Source organism: Mya arenaria, chromosome 4 (genome assembly GCF_026914265.1).
Source record: "Mya arenaria isolate MELC-2E11 chromosome 4, ASM2691426v1".
NCBI classification, from domain to species: domain Eukaryota; kingdom Metazoa; phylum Mollusca; class Bivalvia; order Myida; family Myidae; genus Mya; species Mya arenaria.
In genome coordinates this window covers 17,138,157-17,159,354 of record NC_069125.1, presented here as the reverse complement: position 1 = coordinate 17,159,354, position 21,198 = coordinate 17,138,157, and the positions used below count along the sequence as shown (strand labels likewise).

The following is a 21,198-nucleotide window of genomic DNA, read 5'->3' as shown; positions in this document are numbered from 1 at the left end:
TTTTGTTGATGACGTCATTTCAACATTGCGGAACGATACATGTTATGACGTGACGTCACAAGAGTGGAATAAGGCCGTATTGCACTGCCACTGGAGTGGAATACGGACTACCGTATTTTGCGAAATGTATTGCGTGTGGATTTGTGATGGGTATATAATAAAGATACATATAACGAAGCTATTTTTAAATGTTCTGGGATTAACGTGGTAGACAAACTGTCAAATTGTGATACATCAGTCAGTAAGGTGCAATGCGTTGAACACAACGTTATCAATTTTATGTAAGTTTTTGACAAATGTTTATTTTTCTTTCAAATGTATCATTTGTTGTCTAGTTGCTTTAACCTCAAAACTGTACGCGAAACGTTCTAACGCTTGGCCTTTCAAACTCACTTTGGAATTGAGGGATAACCTCGAAAAATTTAAATCTGCATTCAAAACGCAATAGGACAAGTAAAACATGTTAAGTATTTTAGTAACAAGTATTTTTTGTCACTAAGGAATTTCAACAAAAAGCATAGTGGCTTATATTTGAGAATTTTTAATGAATTTGAAAAGTATTCTGATTTTGTTTTTAAACGTGAAAGCATCTCACCACGATGTATAGCCAGGCTAGGATGTCAGTCCGTGACATGTCTATTGACAGAAAATGCCTTTTTCTACATGAAAGCGTTAATACATTGAAAATTACATCATTTTTTATTGCTTCGATTTACATATGTTCTGTTCAAATGAGTGTCTTCCTGTTGCTGTGTGATGTTTGTACATACCAGTAAGTCATGATAATAACAAAATTCCAAAAAAACTTTAAATAAAAGGATCTTTACCAACATGGCCATATGGGTGATGCCCTTTAAAGAGCTTCTGCAGTGCATAAACATATGAGGGGGTTTGAACGACCAAGAATTTGTTGTGTGCTTTTTTAAGGTACACTATTATGCAAGCATAGAGTTCGTTTGAGGTGACAAAATGTTTGACACTTTCGAGTCAACAACGTATGGTGTTTTCGTGGAGATCGCATCTTTTGCATTGCGTTTCAGTAACCTGGAAGTGATATATTGTTTAAATCATATCTATTTATGAGTACAGATAAATATGCCGACGCTTTCTTAAACCTTCTGGGATTTATGTGGTAATTAACCCCAGTAAATTTCGAATTGGAAAAATGCGCAAAAGCTGCGAAAGATGCATGTGTCGTTAGCGATGTGATACATCAGTAAGAACGATTCAATGCATCAAAACTCCGAAAAATATGAATTGCATTTTTGTTCACGGAAATAGACTAAAGTAGTGACGCCGCGAGTGACTGTACAGTTTCATACGCTTGGTTCTTCTGTTCTTCTTATTATAAGAATTTTCACTGATCAACGACAACTAAACAGTTAGTTTTTGTTAATACACCGTGATAAATGATTTAATTTTAGTTTTACAATTCAAAACGCACAACTCACGCATCTATCAGAATTGTCCAAATTAAATTGAAAAAATAAAATATTCGTGACTTATCGCAGAATCGGAAGACCCTGATAATAAAACCTACATCATTTATTACGCTAGAGGTCTGATGTCGGTTTAAATGATAAACACGGAATGCATGTACGTTTACATGAACATCTAAAGAAGACCGTGAAATACATTTTTAAATATTTAATTAAGACTAACGAGAAGACTTGACTCCAAACAAAAGGCTCTGAAATGAGATCTCCACACGTTCTCATTCATTATATTATGAACTTAACGCTTTAGTAACTGGGTCTTCATAGCATAATACCCCCGGAAGTGAGTCACATATAAATCGTTTGTAGTAATGCAGATCTTCATCTGTTCCATACATATCAATATTCTGAACCAGTCGGGTGTTGATTTATAGAAGTTCAGTGTGTCTTATCTGGTTCACAATAATAAATGGAACGAATGAATCTAGATCGCGTAAAGAACATCTGTGTGTGCAAAATGCACGTTCATTCAGCATAAATTGCAGCAAAAATTGTAATCTGTTTCAGTTGTTGATGGAATGCTGTTGGGGATTTACACGTGTTTAAACATGATGATATTTGAAGGATTACGGATGCTTTCGATCAGGCCTACTGAAGTTTAAAAAAGGTTGGTATTTGTACTATCTGTTTATGAGTGCCAAACAATATGTAAATAGCAAAATGCATGTGAGAAATCGGTAAAGTTACAATTTGTATATAAAAATGTTCATGAATGATATGGCAAACGTACACATTTTCATTAAATCAATATAAAATGTATATCAATACATGATAATAAACACTGTGGTTTTCTACAAAAAATGTTTATTGATAAAATGGCAAAAGTACAAAGATTAATATAAACATGTAATATATGAAGACATAAATACTATGGCAAAAGTGCATATTTCTATAAAAAGCTTTATTTCATTCCTGTGAATTTCCATCTTAAAAGTGTATGATTTAAACATAACATAAATGCAAACCAGTAACTATCTTATATTAAAGACTGTTTTCTGATTCCGTATCACACAATAAATAGTGCACTTGAGCGGATATAAATCATTGTGTGCAAAGCTGTTGTTATTTTAATTTTAAAAATACTTTAAAGTAATGAAATACTATGTTAGTCGGTTGATCTTTTTATAAAATAAAATATTGTTCTGCTAAAATGATGAGCATATGAAACAAATTATATCATTCCTTTAGCACATATTTTTTTTATGTTCTAGCCAAACAGGTGAATCTTCCAATGTTAAAATTCTCAGACATTTGACATCGACATTTTGGTCATAATTTAGGTGTGAAGAACTTTGAGTACGAACATCCTAAGTCATGTAAAAGCATCACTATATATCACAATCTGCGTACAAATACCTCTCGATTATTTAAGTTGGCATACATATTTAAATTAACATAATAATATCAGCGAAAGCTAGGAAGTACAATTTTGAAGTGCTGGTCCATAACGAATGAAATTGGGTACGAATAATGTTGTTGCCGGAATATTGTTAATCTGAATCAATTGAATAAAAAGGAAAACAACAAATTGAGATTGATAACAAACATAATTAAGTGCAATTATTGTATATTACCTGAAATAAAATGATCGGAGCACACTCTGATGTTGCTAAGGTTTTTCCCTGTGAAATCTTGACCGAGTCTCGCAAGCCACGATCTTCGCCTTTCCGTTGATAATTCTCGGGTCCTGTCATCTTGGTGAAGAATAATTTCCGGTAACCGGAAAAACTTTCTGTTGTCTGATTTGTTTGCCTTATTATGACATTTAAACACACTGCATGAATTTACCATTTTCAAATGAGTTCTGACTTCTCTCGTCTGGAGGTCAACAATGGCTGCGCTTATCAGTCTGTCCCTCCAAGATGGCGGCTATCGATTTGATTACGTAACGTGCAACCTCTCTATTGCATCCATTGCCGTTAATTGTGTCAAGATGCATCTCCACTCAAACTGATGCAACCCAAAAAATCAACCGAGAAACATAAAATTCCCTTGTATATGATTACTATGGCAAAAGTACATAATTCTACATAAAAATGTATATCAATAATATGACAAAAGTCCATATTTCTATATAAAAAAATATCTCGGAACACAACACAAGTTTATTTCCAGACAAAACATCACACATTATATACATCAATGAAGTAGACTATGATAGTCCATGATCATTTTTCATTATTTCATTATTAAACATTTGCTTAGCGGTTTATATAAGTTTTTAACATACATGAGATACAGTAACATAAATAGTATCAAATGTTTAAACCTTTTTATTTCATAAATAATATTACGTACGAATCATTTTACAACTATTTAACAGCTGGTACTAAAATATCAATACTACGACAAATTCAGTTCAGAGAAACAGTCCAAACAAAGGTTACCCACGGTCAGTGTTTGTTAACACTGATAATGATCTCTCTGCCCCGCTTGTATTCAATGCTTAGCACATGTTTCTGAGAACCGAGATATACATCGTATTTTAACTTATTTTTGTCGTTCAGAACATTACATTTGATTGAGTATACTTGAGCTTTTAAGTTTATGAATTATTTGTGTCGTATTGCATTATAATTACGTTCATTAACAGTTTATTTGACACTCTTATTCAAAATCAATACATACACATGTATAACAAACATACATTTTGAGTGATAAACCTTAAACTACTTACTAAATAATTCATTTATGGATAATAATAATTACTGATAACAAGAATGTAATCGTGTTTGAATATTTGAAAACGCAAAAACATTAAATGATTGGTGAATGCTAAAATATTTACTGTGATCTGCTATAGTCTCTTACAGAAGACTTATTGTGTTTTATGCAAATATCTTTCAAAATTAAACTCGGTATCCTTCATAAAAACCATTGTTTTCGACATGTATTCATCCATTTTGGAATATTTAAACAAAAGTATTACTTGTGGTAAATCTTATTTGGGAGTTAGAGTGCATCCTTTTTGTGGGATGTATTAAATACAGTCGAACCCCGTTGGCTCGAACTCGCTTAGCTCGAATTCCTCGTTGGTTCGAACTAGATGTAGAGGACCGATTTCTATACTGAAGGTTAACAATTCCGCTTAGCTCGAATTATCCGAGACTCGAAGTATTTTCGCCGGTCTCTGGGAGTTCAAGCCAACGGGGTTCGAGTGTTATTATAATAAGATAATAAGAGCTATCACTAAATGTCATGAATATCCCCGCACGACCAACTCTCGGAATCATTTTAAATTTGACCTTATATGACAAAGGTGTACCCAAGTTATCCTCACACTATGGTGGTCACTTCTGCCAAAAAATTTAAAATCCGACATTTTATGACAAAGATATGGACCGGAAAAAAACTAATATCGGTAAGCCTTATATAGCAAAACATACTAAGTTCACAGTTTCTGTGACCTTGGCATCGGAGGTATACCGGTTTCATACTGTCACTTCTTCCAAACATTTTTGATCGAATCCGACCATGAACATGTTAACTTGACAAAACGGGACGGACTGACGGACACATACTTAGTTAAAAAGGTTGCTGTGACATTGACCTTGAAGTTAAGGACACGGGTCTTGAGCGCGACACATCTTCATTCTATGGTGGTCATTTTTGCCAAAAAACAACCAGACCATGAATGAGAAAGATAAAATTATAGAGTTGACAAAAACGGGAGGGAGGGACCAACTGCCGTACAGATGGACGTGACTATGCGAGTGATTCCTATATAATCTCCGCCTGACTTTGTGAAGCGGAAATATAATTAATACTTTGTTTTCTGTGACCCCCTTTTCAAGAACATTCCGATACATGCAATCATTCCCGACAAACACAATGCTCACAAACTGCTATTGGTCAAAACAAGGAACATCTGGGAATACATATAGTAAATAGCCCAGCAGGATGGCACACTAAGTTGTGATTAATTGACAGGTTCAATTTAATGCTGATTTAAAGGCTAATATTAATGTTTCTTTTATGAACAAGAAGATTCCACATTTTATTCGTGAACACTTCTTTCTAATGGATTAAACCTTTCCAGAACAACAACCCTTCATTGATAAGTATAATAAGAATTGAAATATATTGCCAAGTGATGGAAACATAATATTATGTTGGTTAATTGTTGGTTGATTGTTCTTATACATCTGATAACACATCTTGAATAGGGGTATATTGGAGTCACCATACGGTTGGTCATGTTGGTCTGTTGGGTGGACGACCTGAGAAACGAACGTCTGACACAGTTTAAACATAACTCACTGATATTTCAATACATTACCATCACGAATGGTAGAAGTACCTGTCTTATTGTTCGTGACCCACGGTCGACTCGTCTTAGAGGCCTTGAACTGGCTGTATTGCAGATTGTGCATCTAACTTCTACAACAGTTTTGATGCGCACAATGTATGTTGATGCGCCTTTTGTCAGGGCGGATTGATTCGTGCAGGCAGCCATTAGCACATTATTGGGTTGTATTGCTCAACTTCGCTGGTTTCTAAATATTACGAATCCATTTCAGAAGAAAGTTATGAGCGAATACAATTCAAAGTTCAATAATTTATGATTGCTGACAGATAATTAAAGTGTATGTTTAATAAGTTTTCATGACAACTAATTATGTTATTGATATTGTGAATAGTTCCTCCTTGTTTTACGGGCACGTATATCTGATTAAATTTTGCATTGGATCAGTATTTGTTTGGAAGAATAATGTTTTAGTTGAAATACGTCTGATAATTAATAATCCGTTTCGAATTAATTTGAAACAACTAACGATGCTATTGAAATTGGGAATTTTCGTGTGATTAGTGTTTAGGGCAAGTATGTATGTTTTATATTTGCTAATATTAGGTAATTGTGTGTTTGAAGAAATATATTATTTGGTGTTGAAAGGCCTGTATTAATATTTTAATACTGACCTGTGACAAAGAATAAACATGAATACCATAAGCATTTATAAAAATGCTAAATAAATGAAAGTGGTTTACATTTTGGCTCAGATAACACAAATACTTTTACTTCTAGCTAAGCTAGATGTAACACATATGCATTGGCTAAGCTAGATAGTCAAAACTGGTAAACAAATCAAACATGCAGTAAACCGATTACATTATTATTGCACATGCATAAGAAACATTTTATTTCCTCGCCTTCCAGATGTGTTCTTGGATAAGCCCATTAATCAGGTTTCTCTCAACGCCTATTTCTATAGAGAGTTCTGTGCATCTTCATCTTTGGTGCACACTAAATATTGATTAGATGTCTTCTGAGAAACATTTCACAGGGATGGGACAATAAATAAAAGCGTGCAAAATTCATAGGACGAATATTCATGTTTCTTTTAGAAACAAAAAGATTCCACATGTTGTTTGTGAGCACTTCGTTCTAATGAATTTAACCTTTCCAGAACAACAACCCTTCATTGATATGTATAATAAGAGTCGAAATATATTGCTAAGTAATGGCATCATATACTAGTATGTTGATTAATTGTTCTTATACATCCGCTAACAGATATTGAATGGGGTTATATTTGATGGTCAGGCAGTCGGTCAGTTGGTATGTGGGTTGGACAAACTTCTCACCCAGTTTAGACATAACCCTCTGATATTTTAACACATTACCGCCATAAAGGGTAAAAGTGCCTGACTTATTGGGATTGATCGACTCGTCTTAGAATTTTTAACATGATTGTTATACTTTGGGCTGTATTGCAGATTGTGATTAAAATTCGTCCACAGTTTAAAGACAAATAAATTGATTTTGGTGCATGGTGATGTTTAGCTCATTTGACTTAATTTATCAGATCAGTAAAAAGCATATTACTAAGGTACAGTTGAATAAATGTAAGCGATATTTTTGCGCCTTTTAACTGGGGAATTTGGGCTACGTAGCTATTAATTAAAGAAAAGAAAAAAAACAGTTCATTTATTGTTGTTGTTACTTGTTGTTTTTTTGTTGTTTTTCCATCATTTAAGTCAAATGAGTTGAACATGAAAATGCATTTAAATAAAAATATCCATCAACCTATACTGCGTCTTTTATTACAAGATATACATTCACATACATAGTACGCATTACCGTGGTGTTTAGTAGCGCCTGATGTAGTTATCGTGACCGAGTTGCTGTGGATGTCTATCAACGTTCTTATTCATTTCACAGAGAAAGTCAGTCCGGAATGAACCTATCTTGTGTGGCGTTCGTTCAGTGTATGTTAGACATGAGCATTGTGTCTATAAGGCGTAAAACCCGACCGACCGTGACTTTTTTTATTCCCGACCCTACACTGTTTTTGCCGAAGTGTGGATTTCTTTTGTAATTTCGTATACCCTGATTGGTGACGGTTTGGTACAGATTCCCGCTTCTATTTTTTTATTTTAGTTTTTTTGATAAACAGTTATGCCTATGAACCTACCTTATGTTTTTGCCTAAGATGTAAATGTAAGCAGCGAACATTTGTGTTGGCCTAAACAGTGTCTTCATTTGATTAAACGCGGATCACAGAGTCCGCCTTGTGGGCTCCGAATTTTGTCCTGCTGATATCCGTAATGAGTGTATTGCGCAGAATCCGTCTAATTTTCGCCTTTTGTCAGGGCGGATCGATTCGTGCAGGCAGCCATTAGCACATCCGTTAGTTGGTGATATTGCTCACATAAGCTAGCTTCTAAATAATTACGAATCCATTTCAGAAGGAAGTAATGAGGGAATACAATTCAGGGTTCAATAATTTATGAGTGTTGACGAATAAATAAAGTGTATGTTTAATAATTCAAAAAGTTTTCATAACACCTAATTATGTTATTCATATTGTAAATAGTTCCTTCTTGTTTACGGGCAACTATATCTGATTAAGTTTTGCATTGGATCAGTATGTGTTTAGAAATATAATGCTGTGGTTAAACAGAACAGAACAGAATTTATTCGATTTAAACCATTACGGTTTCTCATCATAAAGATATACAAAAAAGATCGATACAAATGTTAAACAATAAGCAAAACAAGAGTATGAGTTGCTACATATTAACAAAGTGATAATTAAATATTAAGCAGTGCATGCGCACATATAGATGAAAACAAGAGAACAAATTATAATATTTCATCACATCCTGGATATATTATGCAAAGTAAAAAAATCATACAGTGTTGTTTAACACGTTGTTTCTAATTCGATATGCATCTCTTATATAGGTGGCAAGATTATTAAGTTCGTTTCTTCTTTTAGAATTAAGCAGTAAAAGCATTTTAAAAACACTTGGATTTCTCCAATAAAAAGTTTTAATGTGTCTTCGTCTAAGCTCTTCATAAGGTGCACATTTAAACAAAAAATGGAACTCATCTTCAATGTCATTTGAGTTGCACACTTGGCATACACGTTCAAGTCTTTCAATACGATTTCGTCCGTATCTTCCGGTTTCTATTCTTAACCGATGTGTAGAAGTTCTCATCCGAACGACTAAACGTCTCTTTTCTGAATTCCTAATGACGTCCAAATATTGCTCGTACTCAAAGTTTAATTTCATATGTTTATACTGCATAATAATTCTTTAATTTTTGATAACCAATTTGATTTACCATCGATACAGTCTTGTAACAAACAGTTATATATAGCATTTATAACACAATTTTTAATTTCAACCACTTCCAACCAATACTTTATAATTCTGAAAAATCTGTTGCAATGGGTATCGTTGCAATTCTCCATAAATAGCGGCATTGCTACACGATAATTTAACACCTGAAATGCGTTTACAAAACTTCAAATGTATGCGTTCGATCTCCTTATATTTAATTTAACATGACCCCATATTTCACATGCGTAGTTTAAAATTGACGCTACAAATGAGTCAAAGAGCTCACAACAAACCTTAGGACTAAAAGTTAAGTGTTTTGTTTTTAATAGCAATGTGTTCATGGCTCTTAATCCTTTACTTGCCACGGTGCTTTGATTCGTACAGAATGTACCATTTGCACTAAACACGCTACCTAGGTAGTTAAATTCGTTTACAACATCTAATTCAACACCTTCATAAAACCATTGTTCATTGTTTAATTTTCTACCTCTCCGCTTAAAAACTATTATTTTTGTTTTGTCTGTATTGACACTTAGCCCCCAGCTAGAGCAATATTCGTGTAGTTGATTTAAGCTGTTCTGAAGATCGTCGGGGGTCTCCGCAAGGAGGGCCATATCATCGGCGTATAAAAGAAGTATAAGGGAAATGTCGTTTAACGATAATCCGCTCTCGAACCTAGATGCAAGGTAAATTTCTGGGTCTTCTACGTAGAGTGAATAAAATATCGAAGAACATACTTCTCCTTGAGCGAGGCCGAGTTTTAGGTCTATAAAATCGGAGAAGTTTACACAGTGCTTCACCTGTCTCCGTACTGATTCGTACATGGCTTTAGCAATGTTCAGAACTTTTCCAGAAATGCCTAAAGTTTTCAGTTTGTGCCACAGGGCGTTTCTTTGGATACTGTCAAAGGCCTTCCGCATATCTATGAATGACCAATATAGTCTTTTACCGTTCTGTAAATAGTGCTCAATAAGCCCATTCAAACAAAAAATGGCATCTACAGTAGACATGTTTTTACTGAACCCAAATTGTGCATCGGTGATAATATTGTACCTCTCACAGTAAACAGACAAACGGTGGTGAATAACAGATGTAAAAACAAATCGACTATATGACCTATCAAAATGTCGCCCGCTTCAATAAAATATTCATTGATAAGAAAATCAGGACCACCAGCTTTCCCTCGTTTTAATGTTTTCATTGCACGTTTAACATCGTCCACCGTGACGTCAACGTCTAACTCCTCGTGCGGAAGGGGCACGTCCTCTTCTATCACGGCAGCATTATGGCCGTGTTCAGTTTCTTCTGATAGAGATTTAAAGTATTTATAAAAGTCCGTCATGCTAATGTTTTCTCCCATCGGCGACTTTTTCTTGGAGAAATACTTCCAGAAGTCTTTTGGGCGTTTACGTTTCAAACCTTCAATTTCTTTAAATTTATTTTCATGATATGATTTTTTCTCACGGCACTCTGCATTAAACCAGTCTGATGGATTATAAATTTCATTGCATCCCCTTCTATTTTTTCGTTCTTTATAGAAAAGTGGCAAAGCAACATCGTTAATTAATTTCGCATATTTGGAAACACCTTCGTTTATGCTATCCTGACTGTTTCTGTCAATGCGATTACATATTGCATTAAATTCAGGCAATGATGATATTATATTTCTACGAAATACGTCCTTTTTCCTTTCGCCCCATTTAACAGAATGTGACATATTTGCCTCGGGAGTATTTGTGATCGAGTTATAACAGTTAATTGCAAACATAATAGGGGCATGGTCAGAAAAGGTATTAAACACTGGACAGTTAAACTTTGTTATGACACTGAAGTTACTTTCCTCGATCAAAAGATAATCTATCAAACTGCAGCCGTTTGTTGAGTAATACGTCACCGATCCACTGATCTCTAATCGTCCGTTACAAATACGCATGCCTGTCGCTTTACATAGGTCTATCAGCTGTATACCGTGCGAGTTATGTACTGTGTCTTGTGTTACCCTTCCCAGGGGCGTATCTGGCACATAGTCATCGGGGTCTAAATTCGATACTGCATTGTCACAAAGAATGTAGTCGGCCTTCCCACCGACCCGCGCATTAAAGTCACCCATAAGAGCTTCTTTTCCAAACGTCTTGAAGTATAATATATCATTTTCAATGATTTCAAAAAGGTTATGGTAAAAAACATTATATGCAGGCGAGTTATTTCCCCAAACATATGCACCACATATGTACAGATCTTCTATCAGTCCAAAAAATCTTTTGTCGAGCCGAATCCATGCTATTGTATTAAAATGCGTTTTTACAATATTTATACCAGGCTGTAGCTTGCTTTTGTAATATATTGCAATTCCGCCACTATTACGCCTTGCGTTTCTGTGTTGGAAGCGTCGAAAATAATTATGCGATGTGTAACCATCTATTTCAATGTCGCTACTTTCACAAGTCCATGTTTCATATAAAAATGCGATATGAGTCCCCTGTATGATTTTAAGGAATTCGTCATCATTTAGCTTGTCTTTGGTAAGACCATTACAGTTCCAAGAACAAATTTTCAACTCACCCTCATATCTGTCCTATTGCACTTTACCATACTTGCCGTCGGTGTACTCACGACCATTCACAAAAAGTTTGCTGTACTTAATGTACGCATCAACTTTGTCTTTTCGTGCTGCCAGCATTATTGGAATTAGTTTTTCCGTTTTTCGACAACGTCTCTCGGGTACTGATCATGCATGAAAGTTTCTGTGTCCTTGAGATTATCCCTGTTTGCCTTTACCTTTTCTTTATCCGAGAAGTACCTAAAAGTAACAAGCACATTTCTAGGTCTATTTCCTTTCGCGAACCCTATCCTCCTGGCCTTTTCAATTTTAATATCGTTTGCATCCTGTTCTGGTATTTTAAGCACTTCCAAAATAAATTTATGCACTGCCTTTTTGGTGTCCGCCATGTTTTCCGTGGGCGCCGCCGCACCGGAAGTTCCATCGTTTCTTGCCGTCCCCTCGTTCTCCCAGGTGGGTGTTCCGCCTATGATTAGATTGTTTGCAAGCGCCTGTGTCTCGATAAAATTTTAATTTGCCTTAATACCCTCATTGTCTTTCTTAAGTTTGGCAATCTCTTCATTTTCTGTTGCCGCATTGAATTCTCGCCCGTTGATTTTTTCTTCTAAGGTCGATACTTTTTCTTCACTTTTTGTTACACGTTTTTCCAAATCTGACCATAGTTTTGAGAGTTTTGCGTCAACCTCATTCACCTTTGTTTCTAACTTTTCTAATTTATCGAGCCTAGTATTTACCTTTTCAAAGTTTGATTTAAGGAACTGCATTATATCGCTGTTAGATGAGATAGTTGGGCTTGCGTTTGGATTGGTATATTTGTCTTGTTGTGTATTGTGACTCGGTGTCGATGTCATGAAGCTTGTATTTCCTTGCTGGAGTTGCATCATCGAGGGAGGTTGAAAACATGGCTGCATAACGGGTTGCAAATTAGCCATGTTAGCCATGTTGACGTACTGTGGTGGACTGCTGTAATTGAGTCCAACTGTCATCCCCGGTGTTTGTGGTAATTGAGACATATTTTTATTACAAAGGTATGTACCGTTAGCTGTACCGCTAGCCATTGAATGAAACACTGTATTATCCAGGTTTGACAAGTTTTCACCAGCAGGGAAATGCTGATTAAGTTCGATGTAATAATCCTCTGGTGTTTTTCCCGCTTTTCGCCTCTCTTTGTTTGAATTTGTTGTTTTTTGTTCCTCACCTTCACTGCTCTTTTTTCGCTTGTTTTTTCTTCCTGCCATCACAGTTTAATTTCCAACACTTTGCACACTATATAAGCTCCACACACATATATTTTTCTGTTCATTCACTACAGTAAGTCCATGGATAAATCCATCTTTTTGGAGAGCCTCAAAAACACGTCCGATCAACGCTTTCACGGACGGTTAAAATACGTCTGATAATTAATTTTAATGATCCGTTTCGGAATAATTTAAAAATAACTAAGTATGCTATTGTTATGGGGACTTTTCGACTGATTTGGTGTAACGGGCAAGTACAGTGTGTGTATAGTACGTGATAAATTGTGTCATAAATGCTACGTCGGAAATAAGGATTTTGCTTTAAATGAAGACTTTAAACAAAGATAACTTTTCTATTTCTTCACCATTTTAAATTAAACATAACGCAGTCTACGCGAAGTGACGTAGACTGCCCTTTGTTTTATTTAAAATGGTGAAGAAAAAGAAAGGTTACCTTTGTTTTAGTCTTCATTCAGTTAAGCAAAATGTTGCCTTCCGTGGTAGCATATATGATTTATAAGGTGGTATTCACACATAATAAGGTCAGTATGTGTTTTGAAGAATAATATTGTTGTTAAAAGGCCAGTATTAAAATGTTTAATACTGACCAATGACAATAATTATACATATATATACAATTCAATTATAAAAATACTACAACAAATGAAACACGTTTATATTTGGGCTCAGACAACACACATATATATTTACATGTTAAATTATTGCAAATACTTTTACTTTTAGCTAAGTTAGATATAAGACATGCGCATTAGTTAGGCAAGATAGAACACACATATACATGTATGTTTGTTCACATACCGCGCTACAAGCGAGGAAGCGTGTTTATATTTATATGATTGAAAGAACTGGTTTCAACCGGTGTCACTGCTCTTTGTGCTAGAGAATACGAGTACATGTTTAATTATTGGGACATGCATTGTGCAAAATGTTTTTCGCTTTCCAAATATCTTGCAAGTAGCGTATATTCATTAAGTTTCTCGAAAACGTTCTTTGCTATATTATAATCACAGTAATAATAAACGGTTTGCATTCAGTTCGACCTATCATGACAAACTATATCTGTATTTATACTTCTTTAAATGTCAAGGTTTAACATTCCAGCAATAGATGATTTGGTAACATTATACAATGAAATTGAAGTACCAGTCATTAACATATATAATATACATAATAGACCCCTGTTAAGAAAGCATCAGTAGCGGAAATTTCCCACCACGATTAAGTGGCCTCTGTCTTAAGCAGCCGCTTTGACCTTTTTCCAAAGGTGGCTACTTCATAAAGCTTTGACTGTAAATCTAAAATTACAAATTACATTTTGGTTATTTTCAGTGCTAATTTAACTCGTACACATTTGTTTTTAACAATGTTCTTGCCTGAAACACCGAGTTTGTGAATTTACAAAATCCATCATTTATTCCAAACATTGCATTGGGCTCGAGGATATTTATGTTGCCATTTGGTTAATGGTTTGCGAAAATGCATTTAGTTATGCAAGTATATATGCAGTTATATAAGACTGCTGCAAACAAATAGATCGCAGATTTTTATTTTTAAGTTCAAAATTGATGTTTAATGCATTTTCCTTAAACCGTTAGTAGCGGTTTAAGCCATAAAACATTAATTTTCCAACGAAAATATGAAAATCTGCGATCTGATCTTTTGTCAGCAATCTTTTATCATTGGTTTGCAGATATTAACGAAAAAAATTGCTCTTTTCAAGACAAAAAAATAAAATTTTATAAAAATGGTTAAGTATGTGAGAGTGCAGCTTATACATATGACGCTTTTCGGAAAGATATCATCCATTTAAGATAATGTGTTTGATAGTTGTAGATATATAGTATTCTTTTAACATGGTGCATGATAATAATATTCTGTAAGTTTTGTAAGTATATGTGTTTTTTGTGTAAAAATACAAAATTAACAAAGCACAAATTAAACGCTTTTTGTACATTCAGAATCCATTTCGTAGGTAGATACTCGTTTAGTCGTAATTTAGACCACTCTTAAATCTGTAGATATTTCACGGTGTCGTACAGGTGACATGTGTGATTTTGTCTCACGGCCACGACTAATCAACTCGTCCCATGACTTAGTTATCTCGTGGCTACGACTAATCAACTCGTCACATGACTTAGTTATCTCGTGGTCACGACTAGTAAAGTCGTCCCTACGATTGTCCATGACTTCGTATGTCTTGGTTACGATTAAGTGGTAACTTAGTCGCGGGAACAAGGATGTAAATCGTGCCCATTGCATATCTTAGTCGTGACCCCACGATAACTAAAACGTGGCATGAGATAATAAGTCAAGGCCACGATATACTAAGTCGAGGAAACAAGTTATTTAGTCGTGGCCACGAGATAACTAAAACGTGGCATGAGATAATAAGTCAAGGCCACGATATACTAAGTCGAGGAAACAAGTTATTTAGTCGTGGCCACGAGATAACTAAAACGTGGCATGAGATAATAATTCAAGGCCACGATATACTAAGTCGAGGAAACAAGTTATTTAGTCGTGGCCACGAAAAACATCACACATGTACGCTCTATTCCATCGTAAATACCACAAATGGCAACAGGTGTTGTTCACTTCCATAACTTTAAAATCATCTTAAGTATGGCTTATATTGCTATTGACAACATATTCAATCGTTGAAATAGGCAAATAAACAACAATATTTTATTGTATTGTGTCAATCATTTTTAAAGAAGCAGTTTTGTTATTTAGTAGGGATGCAAACGAATGGCAAAATTGATATTTGAAGACTCGATATTCCTTTCGATCGAATAATTCGATAACCAAAATACATCTTTTAGATGTTGTAGTAATTTTTTTTATTATTCGCTAAAGTAATAGCCAGGGCATTTAAACCCTACTTTGTCTTCGCCAGTACACGCGGCGGACCCTGATTTCCCACAAAGGACTCCGAAATTCCCCATTTTCAAACAAAATCGAATAATTTCAATTCCGCTGCCTTCATATTTGTAAACATTTTGAAATAACATGGATTCCTGGTCAAATGGCGTTATGCGTCAATGAAAAAATAATATTTAGTAACAATTATTTGCACACTAAGCAAATTTAATTATAACAATATAACTACCAAACACAGGTTATTATATGAATTGTGTAGGATAATAACTAATAATACTTTAACCTTTTATCACATACCTGCTTCCAAATCAAGTTACAAGGTAGCAATATTATGTTATTACATTCATAAAGGATCATAAACGAAACAACAAAATAACAAGATCTGAACAACAAACTGGTTTCATCCGATATTTACCATAATAGTGCCGCTCTTATTCAAAATCAATGCATGCACATGTTTAACAAATATAAATTTTGACTGATAATCCTTTAACTACTTACTAAATTATGCATTAATGGAAAATATTAAAAACTGGTAACAATATTGTAACCGAGTATTTAATAGCTGAAAACGTAACAATATTGATTGGTGAATGCTAAAAGATTTACTGTGACCTTCTATCGTCTCTTATTAAAGGTAGAAATACCGTGTTAATGCACATTTCTTTCAAATTCAACTCGGTATACTTCATAAGATCCATTTTTTACATTTATTCATCCTTTTTGGAATATTAAAACAAAGGTATTAATTGTGATACATCTTTTTCGGGGTTAGAGTACGTCTTTTAAGTCGGCGTATATATGTAAACAAGAACACTAGCTCAATGAGCTATTTTCCGACATTCCAAGTGTTCACGTTAAGCGTATGGACATAGCTCGACATTTGGTGTTGATATTTATAAACAGTTTGGCCAACGCTACATTTACAGCTAGCCAGTCACCGGCAAATTTGTACTAGGTTTGTTATCTACACAATACCACATGGCTTATTCACATACACAGATCTTGTAGATAAAACATCTCTGCAATTAATAGCAAACGGTGATGTACAAATACTTTTCGTACAACATACATGTCTCATATGAATGTATTAATTGAAAACGTTGCACGCAAGCATGGATTTGTTATTTATCTGAACTATTAGCGGATTGTTTTATCAAAAAGATGTAACGTTTAGCTAAAAGGACAGTTTTTAAGTTCCCAACATTATGAACATATTTTCATTGCTTAGGCTTAAACTTGAATTTATTATAGCTGGGTGCCATTAAACAACATGCACAGTTTGGCTATTAGCTACTGCCTTGTTTGTTCATTTTATATATTATCAATTACAAACCGTGAGTATTGTTTATCAACAGGTTGTTGGCAAGTCCCAACATAGGTTCGTTGATTATATTATTAATAACAAAACTTATTGTTGTTGTTTTTTTCGACAGGCCGCTGGTCAGGCGCATGTCCATTGTGCAAAAGTGTCATGATCCGAGTCCGACGTCTCAGGGTCTGGTTTCTCCTAGTGTTTCTTGTCTTCTTTACTACTGCTCCTTACTTCTGGATGACCAATGGAAGGGTAGTCCACAAAGACGTCTTTTACAACGAACCCATGCGAATAAAAGAGGGCCATATTGCTGGGGCCGTTACGGTCGACCGGTCATTAATTGCTGACATTCAGTATTTCAAGTGTGATAAATTATTTGCAAATGATCTAGTGGAATTGACGAAAGCGAGTGCATTTTTACAGCAAAGGAATTTTACTTTTCCTCGACGTCCGGATGAAAACTTTATAGAACTGACAATGAACTGTGATAATTTCAAAGAGTCAAGAGGATATTTTGTTGACCCACCAACACAAGAAGAGAAATCATTTCCGATAGCTTTTAACATATTGTTCCATCAAAATGTAGAACAATTGGAACGATTATTGCGTGCAATATACAGGCCTCAAAATCAGTATTGTATTCATGTCGACGGGAAAACATCTGAGGATGTATTAGATATAGTCACACAAATTGCTTATTGTTTCCCCAATGTGTTCATAGCTACTGAATTGGAAATTGTGATATACGCCAGTGCAACGAGATTGTCCGCTGATATAAATTGCATGAAAGATCATGTAAACAAACGATTTCAGTGGAATTATTTACTAAACCTTGCTTCTAGTGAATATCCAATCATGACCAACCTTCAAATCGTCCAAATATTAAAGCAGTTCAATGGATCAAACGATATACACGAGGTTTTCTCAACAATGGACGAGGGCAGATTCAAAAAGAAGCATTACACATTCATTGACCTATATGGCAAATCGGGGTACATGATCCACACGGACAAACAGAAAGAACCTCCACCACATAATCTCAGAATCACCAAGGGAAACGCGTACAATATATTTAGTAGGGCTTTTGTTGAGTGGTTCTTGTCGAACCCAATTGCAAGGGACCTTCTTGCCTGGTCAATGGATACTCTTACCCCGGATGAGCATTTCTGGGCTACATTGAATAATCTCTACAGCAATCCACATCTGAAAACGCCGGGCGGATACACTGGTAATTGTTACCGTTATTTTTATAGATATGATATCAACATAATTTTCATAGATTTGATTTCAACATCATTTTCCATAAACTAAGCGGTGATAAGCATACCTAGAAAATGCAGTTGTAGCGTCATTGTCGTAGTAAATGCGGTCATCGGTATGACTAAAATACGAAAATATGTTATTTTCGTGTGTTTCTTTTTTAATAAATTACGAAAAAAAGGTATATTTTCACGAATTAATATTAGAAGAGTTTGTTATTTGTAATTAAATGGATGTCCCTATCAGTATAACATGAAATATATCAATTTCGAACTTAGGTCATATTAAGATGATAGCTAGTAACATTTTTGTTTGAAGACTGGCGAAGATAAGGCTATCTCGGGCGAAAATAAGAGTATTTTGAGCGAAAATAAGCAAAAACTATTATAAGTATTATTTAATGGCATCAGTGTTGTTGAGATTGCCTTGGTTCCGCTGAGCAGCCACATGTGTTTTAATGTCATCAATTTAACGTTTATATAAACCCTTAAAAATAAACAGTCGTATTTTTTAAAATAAAAATCAAGAGGAACTCTTTTTTTCTAGATGGACGACTGCTAGTAAATGTAATTAAATTTTGGGTGATATACAAGTGTGTGTGCTTTTTATATAAAAACAGTTCTTGATTATTAACATGGTATTCTAATTAGTGTATAAATTGATGTATAAGGTAGATTTAGTGTTTGAGCGTATCCATTGATATATACGTAACATTGTGTGTAAAGATTGATGTATAAGGTATATATAATGAGTGTATAATTTGATGTTTAAGGTATATTGAGTGTGTAATTTGATGTTTAAGGTAAATTGGGTGTATAAATTGATGTTTAAGGTGTATTGAGTGTATAAATTGATGTTTAAGGTGTATTGAGTGTATAAATTGATGTTTAAGGTATATTGAGTATATAAATTGATGTTTAAGTAAAATTGAGAGTAAACATTGATGAATAACGTATATATTATGGGTGTGTAATTTGATGTTTAAGGTATATTGAGTGTATAAATTGATGTTTAATGTGTATTGAGTGTATAAATTGATGTTTAAGGTGTATTGAGTGTATAAATTGATGTTTAAGGTATATTTAGTGTATAAATTGATGTTTAAGGTATATTGAGTGTATAAGTTGATGTTTAAGGTGTATTGAGTGTATAAATTGATGTTTAAGTAAAATTGAGAGTAAACATTGATGAATAAGGTACAATTAGGGTATGCATATATGTGTAAGGTACATATAGGCATACCCATTGTGGCCGGGTTCCCCCTCTGTTTGAGCAATAACAAGTAATGGTTTCCATGGCGAAGAACATGAAACTGTAGTTTCTTTTTAACTATACTCGTAAATTCAGATAAATATTAACACTCTGAAATATTTTATTGCATGTTTGCAAACGTTATAATTACATCATTACTTTTTTAGGACACCCGGATACCAAACCGTTCTTTGCACGCTACATTGGATGGAACTCATCGACCCATCGGGAACGATGCAAGATGGGCCACTACGTTCACAATATATGTGTATTCAGCGTCCTTGACCTTCCAAATATCATGAACAGATATGAGATTATTGCCAATAAATTTGATATTGAGTATGATCCCATTGCTTACAGGTGTATGGAGGAATTCATATTGAACAATGTGTTGAATGAGAAAAATATAAGTAATGTAAGAGTATATAAAAAATTAGCATTACATTCCTGATATTAATTTGTTATTGTCGCATTTTATTTATTTGCGTCTAGTCCAAGGTATTATATACCATCTCAGTGCAACTTGCCAGGTCTAAGCAATTGTGCAGCATTTTAAATTGAGCTAATAAATGATCTAATAAATACTTTATTTATTCAGAATGTTGTTTATCCTGCACATTTTCCACCATCTGTACCTATAATGGATTCCATAAGACAATGGAAAGGGACAAAGCAGTCAGGTTTAGGATTCTGATTGAAGCGAAGTCGATAAGAATTACTGGTTTCCAAGGAATGGCAAATGGTTCCTTAAAGTAAACGAAGTTATTTTTTAAAGGGGTTCGCTCATGTTTTGTAACATACACTTTTTATGATGAAATAAAGTGTGACATACCATTAGGAGTGTTAATACTAAGATACTGAAGGCTGGATCCCTTCAACAAATGTTGATATATGCCCAAATGTTGTCTTTGTAGTCCACGATTTTGAATAGCGTTAGTAACGCTTCACAACAAAAGGCTTAAAGGAAAAATTAATCCTAAGTTTATGTAAGCGTCCGTGTGGTCTTCATAGTTAAACCCAGATGGTTACATTTCGACATGAACAAAATTGACCTAACTTTTAACAAACGAACACAATATACGTGACGGATATTTTCCGAGGTAGCAGAATTATGTCATGCCCCGCGTTAATGTCAACAGCAGTCAAAGAAGTAAATAACATGGAACTACAGTTATATTAAAAACCAGAAATGCAGGTTCTTCACTTCCGAAAATGTTAAATAACTACAAGGCTCTGTGACTACATTAATTGGTATTGCTTTATGAAGAAATAGTCATTTGAAGTGAAATTAAGGCAGTATTCATTCAGCAAAATTGTATATATATATATAAATAATATCTGACTGATATCTTTCAAAAACTGCTTTGTACATCGGATTCAAGTTTGACCGATATCGTGTCGGATACATATATTGAGTCTTACGTTAAGTGAGCCCATCAAAGAATTAATTGAAGCAGATATAGGCAAGAGTTCGATACATTTGGGTGGTGATGGTTTTTGGTGTTTTAAGGTCTATCCTCGCCGCCGTTAAGATGCATCCTAGACTCACCTCACCGCACTGTTTACAGAAATCGGAACACCTCGACCAATATCCAACAGAAATAA

At 34.5% G+C, this 21,198-nt stretch overlaps 1 protein-coding gene across 2 annotated transcripts; it reads left to right on the top strand.

The window, feature by feature from the left end:
- The first annotated feature begins 1,872 nt into the window (after nt 1–1,872).
- Nucleotides 1,873–20,351, top strand: LOC128230065 (beta-1,3-galactosyl-O-glycosyl-glycoprotein beta-1,6-N-acetylglucosaminyltransferase-like). Of its 2 annotated transcripts, none has more exons than XM_052942062.1 (3): nt 1,873–2,103; nt 17,204–18,310; nt 19,761–20,351. In XM_052942062.1, exons 2-3 carry the CDS (start codon nt 17,242–17,244, stop codon nt 20,042–20,044), a joined length of 1,353 nt encoding a protein of 450 aa, XP_052798022.1. In that variant the 5' UTR covers nt 1,873–2,103; nt 17,204–17,241; the 3' UTR covers nt 20,045–20,351. The 2 variants fall into 2 exon arrangements, with proteins under 2 accessions (XP_052798022.1, XP_052798024.1); XM_052942064.1 differs by lacking the exon at nt 1,873–2,103 and adding an exon at nt 16,865–16,933.
- Nucleotides 20,352–21,198: the final 847 nt, after the last annotated feature.

Bases quoted from the DNA above. Each gene is read 5' to 3' on its own strand.
- LOC128230065 (XM_052942062.1), top strand. From the start codon at position 17,242: ATGATCCGAGTCCGACGTCTCAGGGTCTGGTTTCTCCTAGTGTTTCTT. The intron at 18,311-19,760 runs GTAATTGTTACC...TTACTTTTTTAG, and splicing joins AACGCCGGGCGGATACACTG to GACACCCGGATACCAAACCG.